Below are 20,198 nucleotides of genomic sequence, written 5' to 3'. Positions count from 1 at the left end.
GAGGACAGAAAGAAGAGAAAAAACTGTTACGTTAGTACTAGTTTATTGATGCCGCAAGGCAATACATAATGTACACGGTATTTTTCCTTGTCAACAGACTCTTCCTATTACACAATATTTATTTTGTATAGTTGTTAATTAGTAACATTGCATTTATCATGTTTACCTCAGCCTGTTGTATTCTTTCTGGCAAGAAAGTATCACAAAATAATTTCCCATTCTTTCAACGATATTTAGTATTTGACTTATTCTTTGCTTTTAAATTCATATTCTTCTTCGGATTCGCGCACGCAATCGCGGCCGCTTTGCTGGATTCATCCTTTGCGGATGAATTTGAGAGGCGATCTTATACACAGTAACGAACTCGCTATATTGCACGGAGCTAACGTGTAGCCGATTGTATTTCATTACATTATCAAAACCGCTCCGAAGACGCGAGTTGTGTACGTTTTTTCAAGAAGAAGAATACAACAAACCACATATTGCTCTATACATTTCACGTCATAAAAAATTATAAAGACTAACAAGGGACACGCTACCAAAGTACAACGTACACGAAAGTTCTGGAATGATACAAAAAACTTAGTAACATTACAATTATTAGTATGTTATTAATATAAATGTACGAATATCGTGGACTTCCTTGTAGTGATAAATTTTAGTGAGTATAGATTAACGATACCAACTTATAACTAGTAGTATATTTATACAATAATTTATAATTTCGTTTCTCGCGTAACGTATTTTAGCCTGGAACCTGAAACGCGAAGCCATCAAGAAAGTTGGCGAAATACATAGGTTGTTAATAATTACATCAAGGTTTGAAAATCGAGCAATTTTCCACGAAGGTTTCGCGCTATTAGAACTCAATTGTCTTTACACATCGCTATCGCTGAGGGATGAAACACGTTAATAATGAGAAAACTTTATAGATGAAAATACCTATAATGATGTTTCGAAAGTTACTTTTTAGCCAAGTCTTTAATTTCTCTCTTCCGTAAGAATGTGTATGGTGAAAATCATACAGGTTTGTTTTACAATGGAGAAGCTAATGGTCTCCTTGTCGAGAAATATTTCCATGTAGCGAGAGGAATTATTTCGCCGAAAAGCAGTGGTTCAAACGTCGTTTATATCGTAAAACTATGAATGAGTTAATGAATCGCGCGTATCGGACGAAAAGATCTCACAATGGAAATAAGTCAGTATTATTTACAGATGAAGCTTCCCGATGTACAACATATATAATCGTTAAAATATCACCCATTCTTACCCTAAATGCCTCCTTTAACGTATTGTTTTTGAGTTTCGTGTTTAGCGCATTCAGTCGTGTATCATAATGTAAGAGAGCTAACAAACATCATCCAGTTGTACGCAGTGTGTAACGTCTCATTAGCGATACATTTCGAGGAGTGTGTGAGCCAACTTTATGAGTCTTTACCAATTATACAGTCTTTCAAATTATGCGTACTTAGAAAACAAAAAAGGATACAAAATCCTTCCTCGCTGGTAATTGCGACCTAATCGATTCGCTTGCTACAATTTCGAACGTAAATTTTACTAAAGCAACAAATATACAAATCAGAGAAAAAAATAATTTCGTATAAAAAATATTGTATAAATATACACTTTTATAAAACTCGAAGTATAAGACGCTGCACGTTGAAGCAAACAGATAATTATGGTTACACTGAAGGCCGAACAAACATTATACGAGTTGTAATAAGTCGCATTTCGCTGCCGACGTTCTAGAAATACCTAACGTGGTAACTTAAGACGTGTCCTTGAATGCGAATTAAAAATATTAGTACAATAAAATTCAAGACGTAAGACAAATGATAGAATTACGTTTACGACTAACATTATCATTGCCGTTATAAGTAGTAGCAGTAATTAATAATTTATTGTTACACTAGAAAATAATAAAAAGTGCCATAGTCACAAACGGTTTATTGGGCAGTGAAAAATTTGACGCACACAGGTATCACCGGTACTGCTGATTACACGTGTACCATTTTAATAGTAACGAAATAAATTAAGTACTCTCTCAAGCACAAAAAAAGATAGCAAATAATAATAAATGCTACACGATGGCCCTCAGTTTCGTTAACAGAAGACAAAAATAAGAAATATCGCGATAATAAAGCGAATAAGCGTTTTTCCCCGGGGAACCCCGGAATTACATGTTCAGTCCAGAAAGCAATATTTTACGTAAAGGCGTTGCTACAGAAGTAAGTCTATACGAGAGGAAACGATTATAAAACATTATTAAAACAACACAATTAAAAAAAACAATATCAAAAAATAGTAAAAAGGTGTTGTAAGTAAAAGGTGTTGAAGGAATTTAATTACGAGTAGATTACACAACGCGTTTCTCATTTAAAACTTAATACGATACTCTCTCTGGAAAATACCCACTGTTTTGCATAATATTTGCACGTCTTTATGCGCGCTCGCATCTTTTTTTTTTTACGATATTTATATATCTATGTATATATTATTCATCATTTTATATATATATATTTATATATTTATATATAATGTTGCTAATGACAGACGGTGCTTTTATGTACATTTAGTCACAGTTCCTGACCCTCGAACCACTCGAATTCAATGCAAGAAGGAACAACGCACACTCGAACAAACGAAAAACGTATGAAATCGTAAAAGTGCTCTTGGAATGTGACGTTATTCAGGTATGTCTCAACAATATTTTGTATTTCGTGATATGTGTGCGCGCGCGAAATCGTTGTAGCCAAGGAAATGCCAAAAAGTAGGACAAATTTGTTCTAAACTTCTCGAGCGCTATTTAAGTGACGCGTCGTACGTTACCGTATTTTCCGTAATGTCAACGACGACATAAATTGCGTAAAGGAGATACGATGCAGTTTTCAAACAATATAGAAAAGATGTGAATGAGCGCACGATTATTGTCCTTGCAGGTTAAAAAAGTTTACGACTTAAAATCACACGATAGAGATGTATCTGACATCATTACCGTTATAAAATGTATTTCATTGTATTTCATTGCAATTCTACAGAATTCTATAGAAGCACCGATGACATCGTAAAAATATTTGAAAATCCATTGCTTCTCACGATAACATATCCTGCAATGAGCGTTTTGGCATTGATTTGGCTTGTATTTGAAAACGTAAAAGTGCATACACTACAAGAGTCGACGATCCAACGTTAACGAACGCGAATATTTTGTGATATAAATGACGTTTCGGCATGAAATATATTCGATGAGGCAAATGACACAAACTGATGAGTTCGGAGATAATCGAACTTGCGGCATATCGTCTATCTCGATATACAGAATTCGAAAGGCATAGCATACTCGAGGTAGAAGCTACGTTGGAACTTTGTACATAAGGGTGTCGAGGGCTCGGAAGAACAGTACACGAATTCAACACATACAGTGCTCCTATTTAAATTAGTTTCCTCTTGTTTTTTTTTTCTTTCTAGAAGTGTGCACAAATTCACTTGCGCACCTTTCATTGAATATAGGCACCGTTTCCTTTCATCCCTCTTTCACTCGATTTCATTTCATTTTCGTCATCATTTCATTTCCCTAGTGGCGTCGCTTAATCTAACCTTAAAACAATTTTCTTATAAGATCTATCTAACATTATAATAGGTAATGAGAAGATCCCTACCGTTCATAATGAATATAGCATTAATAATTGTCAATTTGGCAGTATGGCAATTTTCTTGTCTCTTGTGAGCGGAAATTTTCATCTCTCTCTCTCTCTCTCTCTCTCTCACTCTTTCTCCTGCTTCTTCTTCCTTATCAGTGGCTGAGGGAAGTCACCGGGTTGACTTTTCGATCTGTTTTCTTTTCTACATCAGTAAGTACTTGTGAAACGTGCGACGCACGACGAATTCTCGCCGTTACGATGTGCGCTTCACGCATACACGCAGTCAATCGTGCGTTTCGGTACCCTGTCTTCCTCTCACAGACATGGACTTCGGACATCAATACTCTTTCGTTCCTCTACGCGATCGCTACTGAAGGAAGCACTCTTATCTTCAATAAACAGGAAAGGTTTGATCTTCGCTGTCTCAGTTTGTAAGAGGTACCGATGCACGAAAAAATACGTAACGCGCTATTTCGAGCGGGAGAGATATGGTCGTAATATTTTCAGTCTATCTTATATATATATATGTATAGATTATCTAGAGATTAAAAAGTGTGTTCTTGTTTGTATTCTTTTGCGTATGATCGATTCGACGATATGTGTTCCAATTCACTAAATCGCAAAGTGTGATGAGTCGTAAGCGTGACGAAGTGCCGTCTCACAATTTTGATTACGTCGTCGTATCGTTGACCGAACGTGAGAGAGAACGTCTGGAAATGGGAAGGGTTTTCGACGCGAGTGTAAAGAAAGAACTGTTCGTACAACCACGCGCGTATCTCTAAGCGGCAGTTTTGACTCGCGCACTGCGCGAGGGAACTTTCGGAATCTAATCTCTAAACGGTTCGATTCGGCCGCTGTGCTGCGCGTCGTCAAGAGTGAAAATTTCCGTGGCGGGGAATCTTGCAACCATTGCAACACCATTGACTAAATCGTTTCTATGTCGAACTGCCTAGCAATCGCGTCGCTACTACTGTCCTTGGAAGGTACGTGTCACACGACTTTATTGTACTAGACACGTCGTACTTTTGCCCTCTCGATATCGCCCCGTTGCCGCTTGTCCCTCGACAGATCCCTCTGCTCGCGAGAGTCGGCTTGTCAGTTGGCGTAGTGATCGAAGGAGCCTAAATACTCCAAGCTAGATCGATAGCAGAACTGATATTGATCCTGCAAAAAAGGATGATGTATCGGAGGGAAAACACAGACAACTCTGATATTGTACGAACCTCGGTCTGCACCATAGCCGGGCGTTGGGTGCGCAATATTCTCACGGTCTGGAAAATGTCGACGACACCCTCGTACTGCATTCGCTCCAACACGATGCTGAGCGTAATGAAGACACCCGTCCTGCCGACACCCGCGCTGCAGTGCACGGTGATCGGTCCGTCTTGGCCGAACTGCTCCTTCGTCTTGTGCACCTGACCTATAAAGTCGATGAAACCGTCGCCCGACTTGGGGACACCCTGTTCCGGCCAGTCGATGAACTGGAACTGCCGAACCGTGCGGCTCGCGCCGTCGCGCGCGTCCGTCACCTTGAATTCGCGCAGTATGTACTGCGGCATGTTGTACTCCGCGATCGGATCAACGACGAAGCACTGGTAACGGATGGATCGGTCGGACGGCCAGTACTGGTGGCACTTCTCCCTGCCCATCTCCTTCAGTTTCGTCAGCATCACGACGATCGTGGAATTGTGCTCCCACAGCATGCGCCAGAAGTCGTCGGTGGTGTCGCACAGAGGACCCTGTGTCGCTATGTAAGCTCCGCGATAGCGATAGCCGTCGATCAGACTGGCGTTTATGTAATCGGATCCCTCGATGTTACGCTGCGGCTGCAGGCACACCCTGGTGCACTCGTAAGGCAAAATGTGGACCAGACGATTCTTGTGCTTGTTGCACGGCAGATTCGCGGATATAAATCTGGTCGAGTCGGCCTTGATGTTGGAGAGCTTCTTGAACTCCAGCTCCATTCCGGTGATGTTGTCGATCTCCGGTTGCATGAGCTTCTGGATGTGAGAGTGCAGATTCCTCGCCGGTACCTCGGTGTTGCCGCAGATCACCGCCTCCAGCAGGGCGTCGTGTATGAAGATGTACTGGTCCTCCGTCTGCACCATGTAATTCCTCTGAGCGCGCAGGCACGTCACGTGTCCGTAAATGTCTATCATCTTCTCGTGCTTGATCCTCTCCAGCATCGAGTCTATCACGATGAAGCAGCCGGTCCTTCCCACACCGGCGCTGCAGTGCACCACCAGCGGTCCGCTGTCGGGCACGTTGAGGGACCGGACTCTGCGCAAGAACTGCAAGAACGGCGCGGGGTGCTCCGGCACGCCGTGGTCCGGCCAGGCGGTGAACTGCAGCTGCTTGATCTCCCGCCGCTCCGAGTAGCCCGCTCGGCACACTTGGAACGTGCGGATGCAGTAGGTCGCGAGTTCCTGCACGTCGCTGATAGTCACCGTCATTTGACCGTACGTCTCGGAGCCCCGGGTAGGCCAGTACTGGTCGCACTTTATCCTCGTTCTCTCCTCCAGCTTGGTCATCATCACGATCGTGCTGGTGCGCAATTCCCAACACATGCGCCAAAAGTCCCCGAACGTCTCCTGCAACGGGCCCTGCGTCGCCACGTACGCGTTCTGCTTCCTGTAACCGTCGCAGTAATTCGCGTTGATGTAGTCCGAGCCGGGCATGCCGTCGACGGTCTGAAGGATGACCCGCGAGTGGTCGTACGCGATTACGTTGGCGTAGCGGTTCTTCGACGCGTTCACTTCCATATTGGAGTGGTCCCACGTGAATTGCTGGCCCGGCTCTATCGACTCGTACTCTTGACTGAACTTTAGATTGTCGTTCGCCTTTAAGCGTTCGATGTGATTGCCCAATTCGCTGATAGGTATCGGTGGATGCGAGATCATGCCGGGGGTTTGGAAGTTTAATCGGCGCATCTCCACCGGATCGGACGGCGCGTGATTCGAGCTGATATCCGCCGCCATGAGCGGCCGCGTGACAGCCGCCTGATCCGGCGCTTTGCAAGGTTGCCTCCGTCTGAAACAGATAGTATACTTCGCATTACAGATAACATTCGTTGTACGTACTTCGCATTACAGATAACATTCGTTGTACGTACTTTTTGATGACGAATAACAGCACAAAGCAGACGCTGACCATTAGTGCCGCTATTATGGGACCAACCACCCACAGCATGCCCGGCTCTTGACCGCTAGTTTTCACGGACACCTCTGGATTTCCATCCGGGGGTGTGTTGGGATTCGGTCGACGCGGCGGCTCGCCGGGAGGCACTTCCCTCATGTCCAGAGACAAGTACTCGGAAAATGGTGACGACGTGTACAGGTGCTGAAAGAAAGAATTTCCTCTTCTCAAACGCGCGAAAAACGCCAGTCGTTAATCACTCTTTACCTTTCGCGGAGTGTCGACTACAGCCCGTACGAATATCCTGTACCGTTTGTTCTTGACGAGTTTCCGGTTCTCGTATCCCTCGTAGATATCTCCGCTGCCCAAATGGAACGTGTAAGGAATATCCCGGTGCGGAAACTTGGCCGCGATATAAGGCGCGTTCTCCCTCTCTTGCTTCGCACCTTTTCCCGTGATCATGTCTTCGGTCAATTCGTCCGGCTGCTTGTCGGCTGTGCTCTTGTCCTCGGGCACGACGATCAAGTAGTAGTGCGAGATCGGCCCGTATTCCTCAGAGGCCTGCGGCAGAATCACCTGTATCTCCTCGCCGTTCACCACGCCGTAAAAGTCCGGCTTTACCATCGGCTTAGGCGCGGCCATTTGCGTAGTAACAGTGATCTTAGCCGGCGGTCTGTATTGAGAGTCGCGCGGTACGGCGCTCACGTTGACGTTGTAAGTCGTGAACGGCTGTAACTCGTTTATCGTCGTGCTCGTTACTTGAGGATCCAGAAGGATCTGCCGACGCGGTACGATCTGCGTCTGCGTGATACCCTGCGAGTCGACGAACTCCTTCACCGCGTCGAACGACACCTTGTACTTCATCGGAGTCAGTCTGATGGGCGGCGTCCAAGAGAGCGTCATCGAGTGCGTGGACGAGTCCGGTGCTCTGAGGTTCAACGGCACGTCCTCCGGTTTCACCTTCACCGTGACCTTCTCGCTGAGTCTACCCAGGCCAGTCTTGTAGCGTGCCGCCACCGTTATCGCGTACTGAGTGAACTTTTCCAGATTGATCAGGTCCGCCGATTCCGTCAGACCGACGCTCTTCTGTTTCCACTCGTCCAGGTCCTCCACGGCGGTCGTCGTGTAGAAGATCTGGTAGCCGACGATCTTCCCTCGATTAGGCACCGGCTCCCACCACACCTCCACGCTCGAGTCCGACGTCGCCACGGCCCTCACGGACATGGGCGCCCTGCCGATGTCCTTCTCCGTTATTATCGTAATCTTCTCGGAATATGGACCGCTACCCTTCGACGTGTGCGCTCGTACGTGAAACACATATTCCGTATTCTCCTCGAGATTCATAAACACCGCCCTGGTCTTGGTCATGTTCCTGTCGATGGTGGTGGAGTGATCGTTCTTCTTGTTGAATTGCACATCGTAGCTGATTATCTGTCCGTTCCTGTGCTGTCGTTGCGGTTTGTCCCAGGTGACGCACACGGTGTCGAGAGTTTGGAAGAAGTACGACAGATTCGTCGGTGGTCCGGTCGGCTCGCCCTCCGGGCTGAACCAGTATCGCACAGTCTCCTGCCCGTAGCCGATGTTGTTTTTGCCCGCCACTCTGAACTCGTAGTCCACGCCTTGTTCGCCTGTGGAGAGAAAACAAAAGTTCGAGTTTTGCGACAGGTAGAGCGAGTGGTATACATTTTGCTTACCAAGATCTGTGATCTTGTACGTATGCTGATTTACGTTATCGATGAATTCCTCTTTTAGTGTCTGGTTCTTTATACCGTAGCGGATACGGTATCCCAGCAGATTACCGTACGTTTGAGTAGGTGTTGCCCACTCGAGCTCTAAAACGTCGGGACCTCTGGTAAGGACTCTGAAAGAATAAAGTAAATATTACGTATCGTCGTCCGACGCGGAGTGAGAGATAGATTCTTACTTCACGTTGACCTGCGGTCTGTTCGGCACGCCGCCCGGTGTCTTGATATGAACCGGTGCCGAACGATCCCCGTCTCCTTTTCTCGTCAGAGCTGCTACCTGCACCGAGTATCTCGTGTCGGGTTGCAATCCGGTGATATTCACCTCGAGCACGCCGTCCTCGTGCACGTCTCGACGTATCGGCTCATTCAGCAGGTCTTTCCCCTGATCAAATTGTACGTGATAATCGAACGTTAACCCTGAAAATTTCAATTCGCTCGCCAACTGACCTCCTCCCTCACTTCCTGCACGTGTATGTGGTAGCCGCGTATAACGCCGTTCTGATCTTTCGCTTTCGGCGGCTTCCACTTGACCCGTATCGCTGTCGAGTTGATGGCAGTGGCTGTGACGTCCTGAGGATCCCCCGGCACTGTAACGCAATCCATAATCAATCCGTGCACTTCACACCCGCCCCGCGTCACACTCACAATCGTACTCTCATGTATACCCGCAGACATACGTGGACAGGGAATGATATAACATAATGAGAATATACAAAACCTGAAAACCAAGATCCTCGAAAGAGAACGCGCGATTAAGAAGAAAAGAACAAAGAGGGAAAAATCGCGTTCTGTCCCGGAAGATCGTTGTACGTCGTTAGACGTATTTACATTTTACATCCCAGCAAAGAACAATATCGGTAGTACCCCTTCGTCCGTAAGAAGGAAACGTAAAAGAGGAAAAAAGAGGAAGCGAAAATCCGTCTTTTTACAACGCGCGAGACAAAGAATGTTTCGTTCACAATTCGTTCGTTCGTCCGATTCGTTGCTCTGTATCGAAATGAAAAGAAGACTCGTCGCAACATAGCGACAAAACGAAAGACAGCGGTGAGATACGATCGGAACAAAGATATCAGAGCGGTTGCAGAGAAATCATAAGTAATTTAAGGTGATGAACGAAAGAGAGACGAATGGTAAAAAGAAGAAGAAATTGGAGGAGGTAATTACATGCCGTCAATCACACACGGACAAAACGACGTACAAACAATATTACGAGGCACGTTGTACCCCATGCTCTACGCCCCTGATACGATCACGATCCTCCATTTGAATACCAATAATGCTTTTTTCTCTCTTTCCTTTTTTTTCTTTTCTCGTGTTTCTTTCATCTTTTGTTTTTCTCGGATTTAGCGATTCGCCTTCGCGTTTACGTAGGAAAGCGCGCGCGCGCCCGCGTAGACCGGGTTAAAGTAACGTGGACGATAACGCAGCGGCAATATTGGAGAGTCCATGACTTGAGAGACCAAGTAGACATTAGTTTAGTTGCACTGCGAGTTTTCGCGTATGGGGGTGTGCGGAACAGTTCGTCGAGGGATGAAATTTACGGCGAGGCTGGAAGCCGCGCGCGAGTCTCGGCGGTAAATACGCGCGTCGCCCTGTTTAACGCGTTTATTTACAACCACGAGCGACCGTTAAAGTTAGGCAGTCGCGACGCGTTTTGCGCGACGTCGGAGTCGCGACTTCCAACGACGACGACGGGTTTCCACAGTCCGGAAGATGAATCTCTCATGGACGGTCCAGTATTCGTCGTCGCTGTAACGAACGTTGCGAGAGAGAAATGGTAACGTAAAACGGTGGGGAAAATCCAAATTCGTATAAGGAAAATCTGCCTAATACCTACTTCCGCACGATATGTAAACAGTAACAATACAGCTCTCTACGATGGAAGAAGGTTCGCAAAAAACGAAAGTTGCGCCGCAACCAAAATACATACAGAAAATTCCGACGCAGAACTGAATCTCGTCGTAGCGCGACTGATGAGAAGCGATTGGTGGATCGCGTGCTCGCTCTGCTCTAGCTCTCGTTACGTATACACACAATCAATGATGAGATCAAGATCACACTTACAACTTCGCTATGTAGCGCAAAAAACAAGGGTGGCGAGCGCGCAGCCGCGCAGCGTTAATGTAATGTAATATATATATATATAGGTAATGTAATATATCTCTTAAGATTACATCATATAATGTTTTCACGCTGGCTGCAGCAAAAGAACATAATCATTTTAGGACGGCACTTGGAACTCTCGACAGACAATCGAAATAAGGAAAAGAGAAAACAGAAGAGCATATGTACATATATATGCAAAAAATTAGACGGAACGAAAGAGTGAAACAAAAGTAGTATATACGGTATAGAAAAAATGTCATATGGCACAACTCGAGACGAGCTAAGGGATACTCACTTTTTTCAGCTGCGCCCCAAAAGTCGCCAAAAAAGTGGGAAAAAAAACTCGTAAAAATTCGTGTCAATTTCGCACGTACATTGAGTAGTAGTATTACAGAGTAATTCAATTAATCTTTAAGGCATATCAATAGGTAGCACACTACTGATTATCATCAACGTTAAAATTGACCCTCTCTATAATGGCTATTTTCGATTTTGCGATCCACAAAAAAAAAAGAAAAAAAAACAAAAGAACGAACGTACATAGACAGAGATGTCTGTCCATATCTCTCTTGTCGGACCAGACACGCGCGCATTCGCTCGATTCGTCCTTTCGTTCCGGCCTCATGCGCTCGATGGCAGTCGCACCGCTTATTTATCTCGCACTGCTAACGAATGTCGTTGGACAAGATTCATGACTCCAATCGATCGATCGTTACATAGACCAAAAAAATGATCGCTTGGCCCTCGGTTGCAGTTGGTCGCAGAGAGGCGGGAGACGTGAGAATATCTTTTTTTTTTTTTTTGGCATGCGCAATCACTACTCCAAATATGAAATAACTAAAGGCTCATGTTCACCTGTCTCGTGTCGGGGAGAGAACGCGTCAAAACTCGTTTTTTCTCTCTTCCTTCCCCCCCTCTCCCTTGTCTTTCAGGAGATTTTAGATTATTACGTATTAAACGGTGATTCACTTCGCGAAATCACGACGATAATCGATCGCGGTGACAATTTGGAACGCGTCCCTCCTCCTTTTCCTCCCCGACACGAGACATCAAAGGGGAAGACCTATGATAAAATGCCTACGAAAAGAAAGCTAGGAGGGAAAAACCATAAGAAAGAATAAGGTGGACGGTTTCTAGGATGTATCAAATGAGAGAGAGAGAGAGAGAGAGAGGGTTTCATCGTATTACTACGGTATCTATCAGAAATGGACGATCGTGAGAAAAACTCGCGATTTCTCTCGCGTGTATGTACGCGTGTATAGTCAAAAAACTCACGATAACAAGATCGGGATACATGTCGGTGGGTTGGAATGTCTTCTGAGGAAAAATTGTTTCTTTTTCTTTTCTTCCTTTTTTTCTCGCAACTCCAAAAAGTCACCCGCAAAAAACAGCAGCTCGATCAAAAACTTTTGTCGTTTCAGCAGAAGGGGAGGCAGGGTAAATTAGAGAGAAAGAAAGAGAGAGATAGAAAGAGAGGAGGAGAGAGAGAGAGAGAGAGAGAGAGAGAGAGAGAGAGAGAGGGCAGCCAGGTGAAAGAAGAGTAGACGGAGCGAGAATACTGCTCTTGGGCAGTTTGGGTGCCATCGAGAAGTATCTCATTATTCGTCTCCCCTTCGTCTCCCTCTTCTTCTCCATCTCTCTCTCTCTCTCTCTCTCTCNCTCTCTCTCTCTCTCTCTCTCTCTCTCTCTCTCTCTCTCTCTCTTCCTCTGCCTCTCTCAATGTCAACATCCACCCGCGCATTCATCCACGCAAAAATCACAAAATTCCGCGTAAAACGCGCGCGTAAATGCGTTTCGACAGCCGTTGCCGAGACACGGCGTGCCGTTTATTTGATTAACGAATCGTGCTCGCGTACCTGTCAATGATCGAGTGTGGTCGAACTGTCGATGACGTCTAAATGTCTAATCCAAATTGGCGGAACTAGTTGGATCGAGCTAAAGGAAACGAAACTGTCATGAATCATGCGCTTGTCGGGACATAATAGTGATATAGTTTACGTGAGTCGAGTAAAAATGAGAGAAAACAACAGGAACATCAATGGATCAGCCGAAGCTCAAGTCGAGACTTCAAAAATACGCCTACAAAACGAGCGTTGCTTGTGAACCGCTGCTTAGAAGTTGAGAAATACAAAAGGAAATAAACCACATTTACACATACAGTGTGGCAATGATAACTTCTCTAGATATATATCCATGTGAAAACGTGTGTATGTGTGTGTCTCTCTCTCGAGATGAACGATATGTCACGTATAAAAAGAGATATTGCATATGGCGTTTAAACAGTATCTCTTACGTATAAATGTATATCGAACAAAGTATTATCTGAATAGTAAAGTACTGGCGTTTGACTTACAGAGACAGAAGATGGAAACGGGTCGTAGTTTCGCATGCAGAGAGCGAAGGTATATACGTAATATAGAAAACGGCCGTCGAGAGTGGTTGTATCATTCCAACGAATTCGATTACGTATGAAAATTAATGGAAACCGATGCTCACGGTCCTCAAGTGTCCAGATTTTCGTCCCCGTACAGTCGGCGCGGCGCGCACGATAAGTTCTCTCTCTCTGTATGTAGGCGGCGGCGCTTCGCCCGCGCCGGCCACTTTACGCGCGACCAGAAATCGAATATTCAATCCGGCCATTTCGATTTTTACGCGCTTTCGAACACAAAAAAAAAGGGACGTCTCGCAGCCGGATATTAAAGGTCGTTTCCGGCGTGGGCGAAATCTGATGACGTTGACGTCGGAAGCGATTTACTCCCGTCGAATCCACGGCATTGATGAGCGTACAAACGAAAATACAAATCGGAAAAGATCTCATGAATATTGGTATTCAAATGTTTCCGCGGAAACGCCTCGCGAATTCCCCCCCTTTCCTTTCGATATCATCCGACCCTTCCTCCTCGTTTGGGCGCAGAGGAGACTTTGCGCGAGCTTCCGACTCGTTCTCCCCTCTGATCGATCACTTCCCTTGATACTTATTCTTTCGGTACATCTCGTGTACGCTTTCTTACGCGTCGTCCTTCTTTCATCCGGTATATAACCTTTTACACAATCACTCACGCATTCACACTTTCCTGTCGCGATCTCGAAGTTATCGGCATCTTCACTGGAGAAATCAGTCTCTTCTTTCGTTATTATCAGATCGGGCTTTCCGAGATCGCCTCAGGAAGGAGCTTCAGATTGCACGACAGTCAGTCACGACAGTGGGGGTGCTTTTCGTGGGTGCTTTCAGTGCTGGTGCACGTTATATAGCGCGCATCAACAGTATTTATTCAGATGTGTGTAGCCGCTGCTGTGCACGGTGCTTTCTCACGCACGGGTGAGCCTCGCCTCCTACGCATACCATCGCACATCCGACGAATTGATTCGCAAAGCGGGTGCTCTCGGTGCACAAGGGAGGTCTCGCGTGTATGCGTGCGTGGTGGGTGCGAAAAGTACGAACACACGCGTGTACGCGACTTTAGGTGCAGGTGCGCACGGGGTGAGAGACAGTATATATATGCAGCCGGTGATATTTCGGTAAATAGTCAACGATACGACAGTCATAATACGTATGCGTGGAAGATACGTATACACGACGGTGAGAATTTTTGTGCTTGACAATGTGCGAGCTTACACGGCAGGGTGCTTTCAGCAGTGCTTTTTATCGTTTCGCTTCGCTCTGCCGAGTCTGCTTCAAGAGGGTACCGGACGGATCAGTCGCTCCGTGAACGGGACAATGCCGGGAATAGGGGGTGGTCGGAGCGACGTGGCGGGGCGGGCTGGGCTTGTGGAGAAACGAAAGAGGATCCGTTCCATAATGGCGTAAGGGAAGATCGTTACGGACGCGTCGGTACGACGACTTTTCGTTCAACGATCATGACGCGACGAATCACGCTTTCAACGCAAATATCTTCATTATCTGATAAACGTTATCGCGTCATCTCTTCTTATCGTGTCCGCTTTTCCTTCAATTATACATACGTTTCCTTTTTTCAATCTCTCGCGGTCCGTTGTTTCTACTTACTCGCGAAACTTTTAACGACCGGGTCGTACCGCGCGTCGCCTCCGCGTCGAGAGAAGTTACGATTAAATGATCCCGGTGAAAATACCGCGGCTAACGACCGGCTGGAGATTTATTTTTTCAACGACTATATATACGTATAAATATCGTGCAAACAATTTTTCCTCTCGATACCGAATTCGTTGGTTCGTTTGTTACGGGCTGGGACGGGGCAGGAGAGGACGTTGTTTGGTCTGGCAAAGGACGAAAAACGTTCGACATGCGGGTTCGACCGCGGCATCCCTTCGCACGGGCTGCTCGGCAAGAACGGGGACGGGAAAGTAACAGAAAAGCAAAACTGTCTCATGCATCGGCATGCCATTCATAGGATAGATAGGTATAATGTATTCGTGTCGGGGAGCGTGGTTTTGCAGACTCGACACAGTTCGGCGGATCTTGGTAGTGTGTGGCGATGGAAAGGGTGGATACGGGTTTCCTCCTTTCCGCGGGGAAAGAGTGAATTTCCGGAATTAAAGGGGGAGCGGCTCGGGGTGGTAAAGGAGTCTTTAAACAAACGAAGGCATGCTCTAAACATGTGCAAACGATAGGTAGAACTAAATCTCAACTAAAGACAGAAGAGCCTTATATATCAGAGATATAGAAATATATATATGTGTAATATATATATAGTGAAAAAGTGCGTCATATATATACATATATATATGTATATATATTTTTTTGTGTGTGAGATAACATTCGCTAGAGTTTTTATATATATATATACGTAAGCGCTTCACTCGCAAGCTGTCCCTCGCTTTGCCATTATTTTCGTATGACGAGTTTTAACGAGTTGTCATCTCTAATATCGAATCTATTACTCGAAGAAGAATACGCGTATGGCTACATTAGTAGTCGTGGTGTGGGAAGAAGAACGAAAATAATGGCACGCAAGACAGCTAGCCTGACTTCTATCTTCATAACACGTGGCAAGAGTGAGTCAATGAACTAAAGGAGAGAAACGAAACATCTTTACTGACGTAACCACGGTAACCACCAGAAAGAACACTGAGTGTAATGAGTACATATTATTAGGTAATTGATATATTACGATAGTGTGAATAGATCTTAAAAACTAGCTGTTCAAAACCTGGATCATCCTCCTGCAAATGCTTTAAGGGAAGATAAAAACACGTGAGTGAGTATAATTAATTAATTAGCGTGTCAAAATAGAGATATCCAAGTTTTAAAAGTGGGGCTGGGGTGAAAAAAACCAACGGCAACGAACAAAGAGAGAGAGTTGCGATTAGGCCCTGTAAAAAAACGGTAAGAAAATTCGTCTCTTTCTTTACATTTTTCTTTAATAGCTGAGCTCAAAAATCGGTTATCAGCTTCTGAAAAATCCGTGGCTGCGTGCACCTGGAAAAAATGTCGTGGGCACACTAGAAAAGGGGGTTGGGGGGTCGGAGTTTTTCTTTTTTTGGGGGAGGGGGGGGGAGTATCGGGGAGAGCTAGAATAAGTCACTGGAAATTTTTTTCTTGCCGCAAAAAATCCAAAAATATAAAATCTCGCCAGCCAAAAAAGTAGGGCCATCATCGTTTCGTGTTTCGCGTCGCACGAGTGCCGCTTCGTAAAAATCGAAGGGTGGGAGTGAAGGAGGTTGCGAAAAGAACGATAGGAAAGCGATCGGAATAGAGCGTGATTGGAGAGGCACGAAAAATCCAAAAAGTCGTGCGCGCTCAAAACTTTTGTTCGCGCAAAAAAAAAAAAGAGAAGGTAACCCGACCGACCGGAAAAAAGGGCCGTGTCCGTCCTCTTTTCCTCTCTCGTCACGATGGGCGATTCGATAGTTCGTTTCTCGAAACTATAACTGTAACACAAGAGTGGCGTGAGAAGGAGGAAAGCTCATATATGTATAATATAATACAGTTTAATATATATATATATTATTGTATATAATGTAATTTAATAGAATATGTAACGCAAATGCAATGTAAGATAACGTGAGTGTAGAGTCACTGGAGGAAAAAGATTAGACGAGACAGAGAAAAAACACAGAACAGAAAGTCGTGATGAAGGAGCGAGAGAGTAATTTGGTTTCGTTTGAGAGTTGAGGAAGAGAAAGAGAGAAGAGAGTTAGAGAGAGAGAGAGAGAGAGAGAGAGAGAGAAAGGTTGAAGTGACGTTAGCGGAATCTGAAATCGAAAGTATGTATATATATAATAATGTATCACATACGTAATGCATTCACCAGATCAAGAATGACACGGTGTGTCGTCGCAACCCGCACTGGAACCGCGCGTATCATAACCGGACCGACTTTTGGCGGGCTTTTATATTTTTGGCTCTCGGATGAGGCGCGTTATTACTTCATCCCAATAATACTCCTTTTCGCGCGAAGTTTAGCGTGTGAAATTCGTAGCGAGCGGCGTTGCGCTGTTTGCGATTCTCTCTCCCGCCCGATGTGACGAAATTACACATATCTCACTCAATTCGTCGCATCCATTGGCTCGCGCGCGCGGTAACATTATCGACGCGTCAATCCCTCGCTACGCGTCACCACGGATTTTACACACGTTACTCCTCGCGTGCCTGAGATAAACAGAGAGACTTTCAGTCAATGTCTGTGATACATACCGTCCTCGTGAGTTCTGACCGAGATAGGATAACTCGGGGGCCCGTCACCTACTCTGGTCCCGGCCAGTACCCAGATCCGATACTCGGTCCACTTTTTGAGCTCGTCCAACACGAAACGCGTGTCATTCAGTTTGATAATCTTCGCCTCGGAGTCGGAGCGACCGCTCTCGACGACTTGCAGCCTGTAGTAGGCGATCCTCCCGTTGGCGCGTTCAGCGATCGGCGGCTCCCACGTTACCAATATGGATGTTGGGCTGATCGCTTGTCCGGTTACATTGCGAGGCGGAGCCCCGGGGACTGTATAACATTCAGTTATAGGAGGGGGAAAAAAACAAAACTGGGGGCGAGGGTGTAATCGGCAGTTACCGGCCGATCGTACCGGACTCTGGCTTGAGGCTCAAAGCCGAGGGTGCGCGAATTCGCCGCGAATTTACGTGACCGGTCGGAAATTCCGTCTTGGCGAAAATCGGCAGTTTCACACTTGGTCGAGATGTGTTTCATCTCTATCGTTCGCGCGAGCGGATCGAGCGACGTTCTTCCCGTATCCTCGGTTTTGACAACCTCAACGCTGAGAGACGAGCGCACAGTCGACGGTGACTGTCGAGGGATACCAACGAAAGTATACGTGACGATTGGTCAAGGTTCAGAGAGAGAGAGAGAAAGAGAGGTGTAAATACTCGAGGTAAAAAGTCATGAATCGATCCTTGAACAGTCGAAAAAAGACGTGATTAGAGACAGGTTCGTCCGGAGCGGCTCGCGTTAACTCGATGCGCGACGCGCCGAGTTAACGAGTACGTTTATTATTGCAAGGGAACGAGACAACGAAAAACTGAAGAACGGACGTAAATCATATGTTATCGAGAATGAAAAGAGGTGCCCAAAATGCACACATATATCAATGCAGTGCTTAGTGCAATTTATATGTATGATATATACGTATATATATAGATATATATATATAAAGTGGCATCCAAAAACGGCTTTCTTATTTGCAACGCATGCAGTCATTCTCACTCTCCCACACTTCACGTTTCGACGTTAATTATCTCGATCTTTTCCGTTTCTTTACGAGAATACGCTCTCATTTCCTTTATCATCTCTCTATATTGAACGCGTACTCCGGACGTAAGGTCCTTCTTATGTGGTTCTTTTCAAAAGGTGTTGTGCGTCGCGATAGCTTACGCTACTTGCAGGAGCGTCTAGCGCTACAGCACCTCCTACCTGCTGTGCCATCGCGATGCATGATTGTCGCGTCATTCCACCCCGGACAGTCTGTCACCGCGACAATCACGGATCGTCTGGCACTCCTCGCTGCATGAACTCACTCGATTTCGTTTCTTGCGCTCTGTACGTTCTGCTTACCGTACTGTTTGGTGCGGACCGGATACGGTATCGTCGTCGCGCCCTCTCCTCTTTGACTCCTCGCGGCCAGCCACACGTAGTACAAGGTGTTCGGATACAAGCCGGCCAGAGTGTAGTTTTCGGTAACCGGTATCCTGCGATGGTGCTTCTCCTAATGCGAATAAAAACGCCCTAGTTAGCCGCGTGTTGCGCATCGTTCTTTTCAAGAATGCTCACGAAAAGTTCGCATCTCTTTAGTCCCTCTGGTATCCGGACGATTAGGGGGAGGAAAAAAAAAAGAGTCACTCGTTATATCCACGACGTGGACCGGTAAAGTTAACGCCGAGAGAGATGGAAAGAGCGGAGGGAAGGGTAGAGAGGTAGTCTACCTTCGCGTAAGTGTCGTTCCAATACAGCTCATAGCTGAGAATGTTCTCAGCGCTATGAGCGGGTTTGCTCCATTGGAGCGTTACTTTGGTCTCCCCGATGTCGACCGCCGTTAGCATTTCGGGCTGGCTCGGCACCCCTTGCTGCGTTTTGATTTGCACCGGTAGACTGAGCGGTCCGGGACCGACGCTCGTGAGCGCCTGGACTCTTATGGTGTAGATCGTGTGCGGCGTCAGCTCCGAGATCGTCGTCAGCTGGCTGTTATCCACCATTTGATACTGCCACGACGCCATTTGCTGATTCGAGTCCGTCGTGTAGTACACTTTGTATCCCTGCGAAAGAGGCGCGAGACGATTAGCGATGCTTGGACGGTTCGACCCGCGGACGACCAGGAACGGGTGTACCGACCGTCACTTGACCATTCGGAGTTTCCGGTTCGTCCCACTGTATGACCATCGTGCTGGAACTCAGTGGCCGTACCTGAACTTTCCGCGGCGCTGTACCGGGTTCTGCAAGAGAGGTTATCGAAAGTGGTTATCGAAAGGAGACACACGAGGAAGAACACTCATTAGCCGTCACAGACAATGAGACAGATGAGAAGAGAAACCATAAGAACCAAGGAACGCGTGCAACCAAAGAATAGGGAGAACGAGTGCTTCGCTCCTGTAATCTTCCTAAAGTAAAGTACAACGACGTTAGCGATCGACAAACACACCGTCGAAAGTTCGTATGATTAACTACACTCCCACGTGCGTCTCAAGGATAGTGTGTGGTAGAAGTGTGAACGTCGATAAAATATACGATAATCGAATTATCAAGATGATAGGATAAATGAAGAAGTAAACACCAGCACACAAAGGAACGTATCACTACAGCACACATAGTATTATGATTTCACTTACTGGCACCTCCATTCGTCGATTCCGCTATCGAGAAAAAAAAAAAGAAAACGTCAAACGATTACTGACAATTCTCAGTGGGTAAGTGGACGTAAGTGCGGGAGTGAAAATACGAATTGCGAGAGCGCTTCACCGCCTCCTTCGTATTTCCACGGGGTGAGAAGTGTGCTACTATATTTGTAGGAAAGGTGCAATTTCGCGTGCTGTCTCTCCCCGCGTGTTCGTTTCTCGTCCCCTCTTTTGCAAAAAGGAGACGGGGAGACGTCGTGACGGAGAAAGATAGAGTGAGAAAGATAGGTAGACAGAGAGAGAGAGAGAGAGAGAGAGA

The 20,198-nt window shown here is 46.0% G+C and overlaps 1 protein-coding gene across 5 annotated transcripts in view; it reads right to left on the bottom strand.

Moving 5' to 3' along the window:
• Positions 1–352: 352 nt before the first annotated feature.
• LOC106743275 (tyrosine-protein phosphatase Lar) overlaps positions 353–20,198 on the bottom strand; it is a 350,035-nt gene continuing 330,189 nt past the window's right edge. The window contains exons 10-21 of one of the 5 annotated variants that reach the window (XM_014616950.1): positions 19,874–19,897; positions 19,380–19,480; positions 18,974–19,303; positions 18,606–18,756; positions 17,244–17,540; positions 8,969–9,108; positions 8,701–8,903; positions 8,471–8,637; positions 7,044–8,404; positions 6,754–6,980; positions 4,865–6,671; positions 353–4,805 (exon numbers count right to left, since the gene is read on the bottom strand). In XM_014616950.1, the coding sequence (XP_014472436.1) occupies positions 4,737–4,805; positions 4,865–6,671; positions 6,754–6,980; positions 7,044–8,404; positions 8,471–8,637; positions 8,701–8,903; positions 8,969–9,108; positions 17,244–17,540; positions 18,606–18,756; positions 18,974–19,303; positions 19,380–19,480; positions 19,874–19,897 (4,877 nt within the window). In that variant the 3' untranslated portion in view covers positions 353–4,736. The remainder of the gene's footprint in view (positions 4,806–4,864; positions 6,672–6,753; positions 6,981–7,043; positions 8,405–8,470; positions 8,638–8,700; positions 8,904–8,968; positions 9,109–17,243; positions 17,541–18,605; positions 18,757–18,973; positions 19,304–19,379; positions 19,481–19,873; positions 19,898–20,198) is intronic. The other 4 variants (XM_014616951.1, XM_014616953.1, XM_014616952.1 and 1 more) reach the window with 4 other exon arrangements.

The sequence above is a fragment of the Dinoponera quadriceps genome, unplaced genomic scaffold, assembly GCF_001313825.1.
Source record: "Dinoponera quadriceps isolate SergipeBrazil2010 unplaced genomic scaffold, ASM131382v1 scaffold616, whole genome shotgun sequence".
In the NCBI taxonomy this organism is placed as follows: domain Eukaryota; kingdom Metazoa; phylum Arthropoda; class Insecta; order Hymenoptera; family Formicidae; genus Dinoponera; species Dinoponera quadriceps.
The sequence above is the reverse complement of the archived record's forward strand: the minus strand, read 5'-3'. Positions and strand labels throughout refer to the sequence as shown.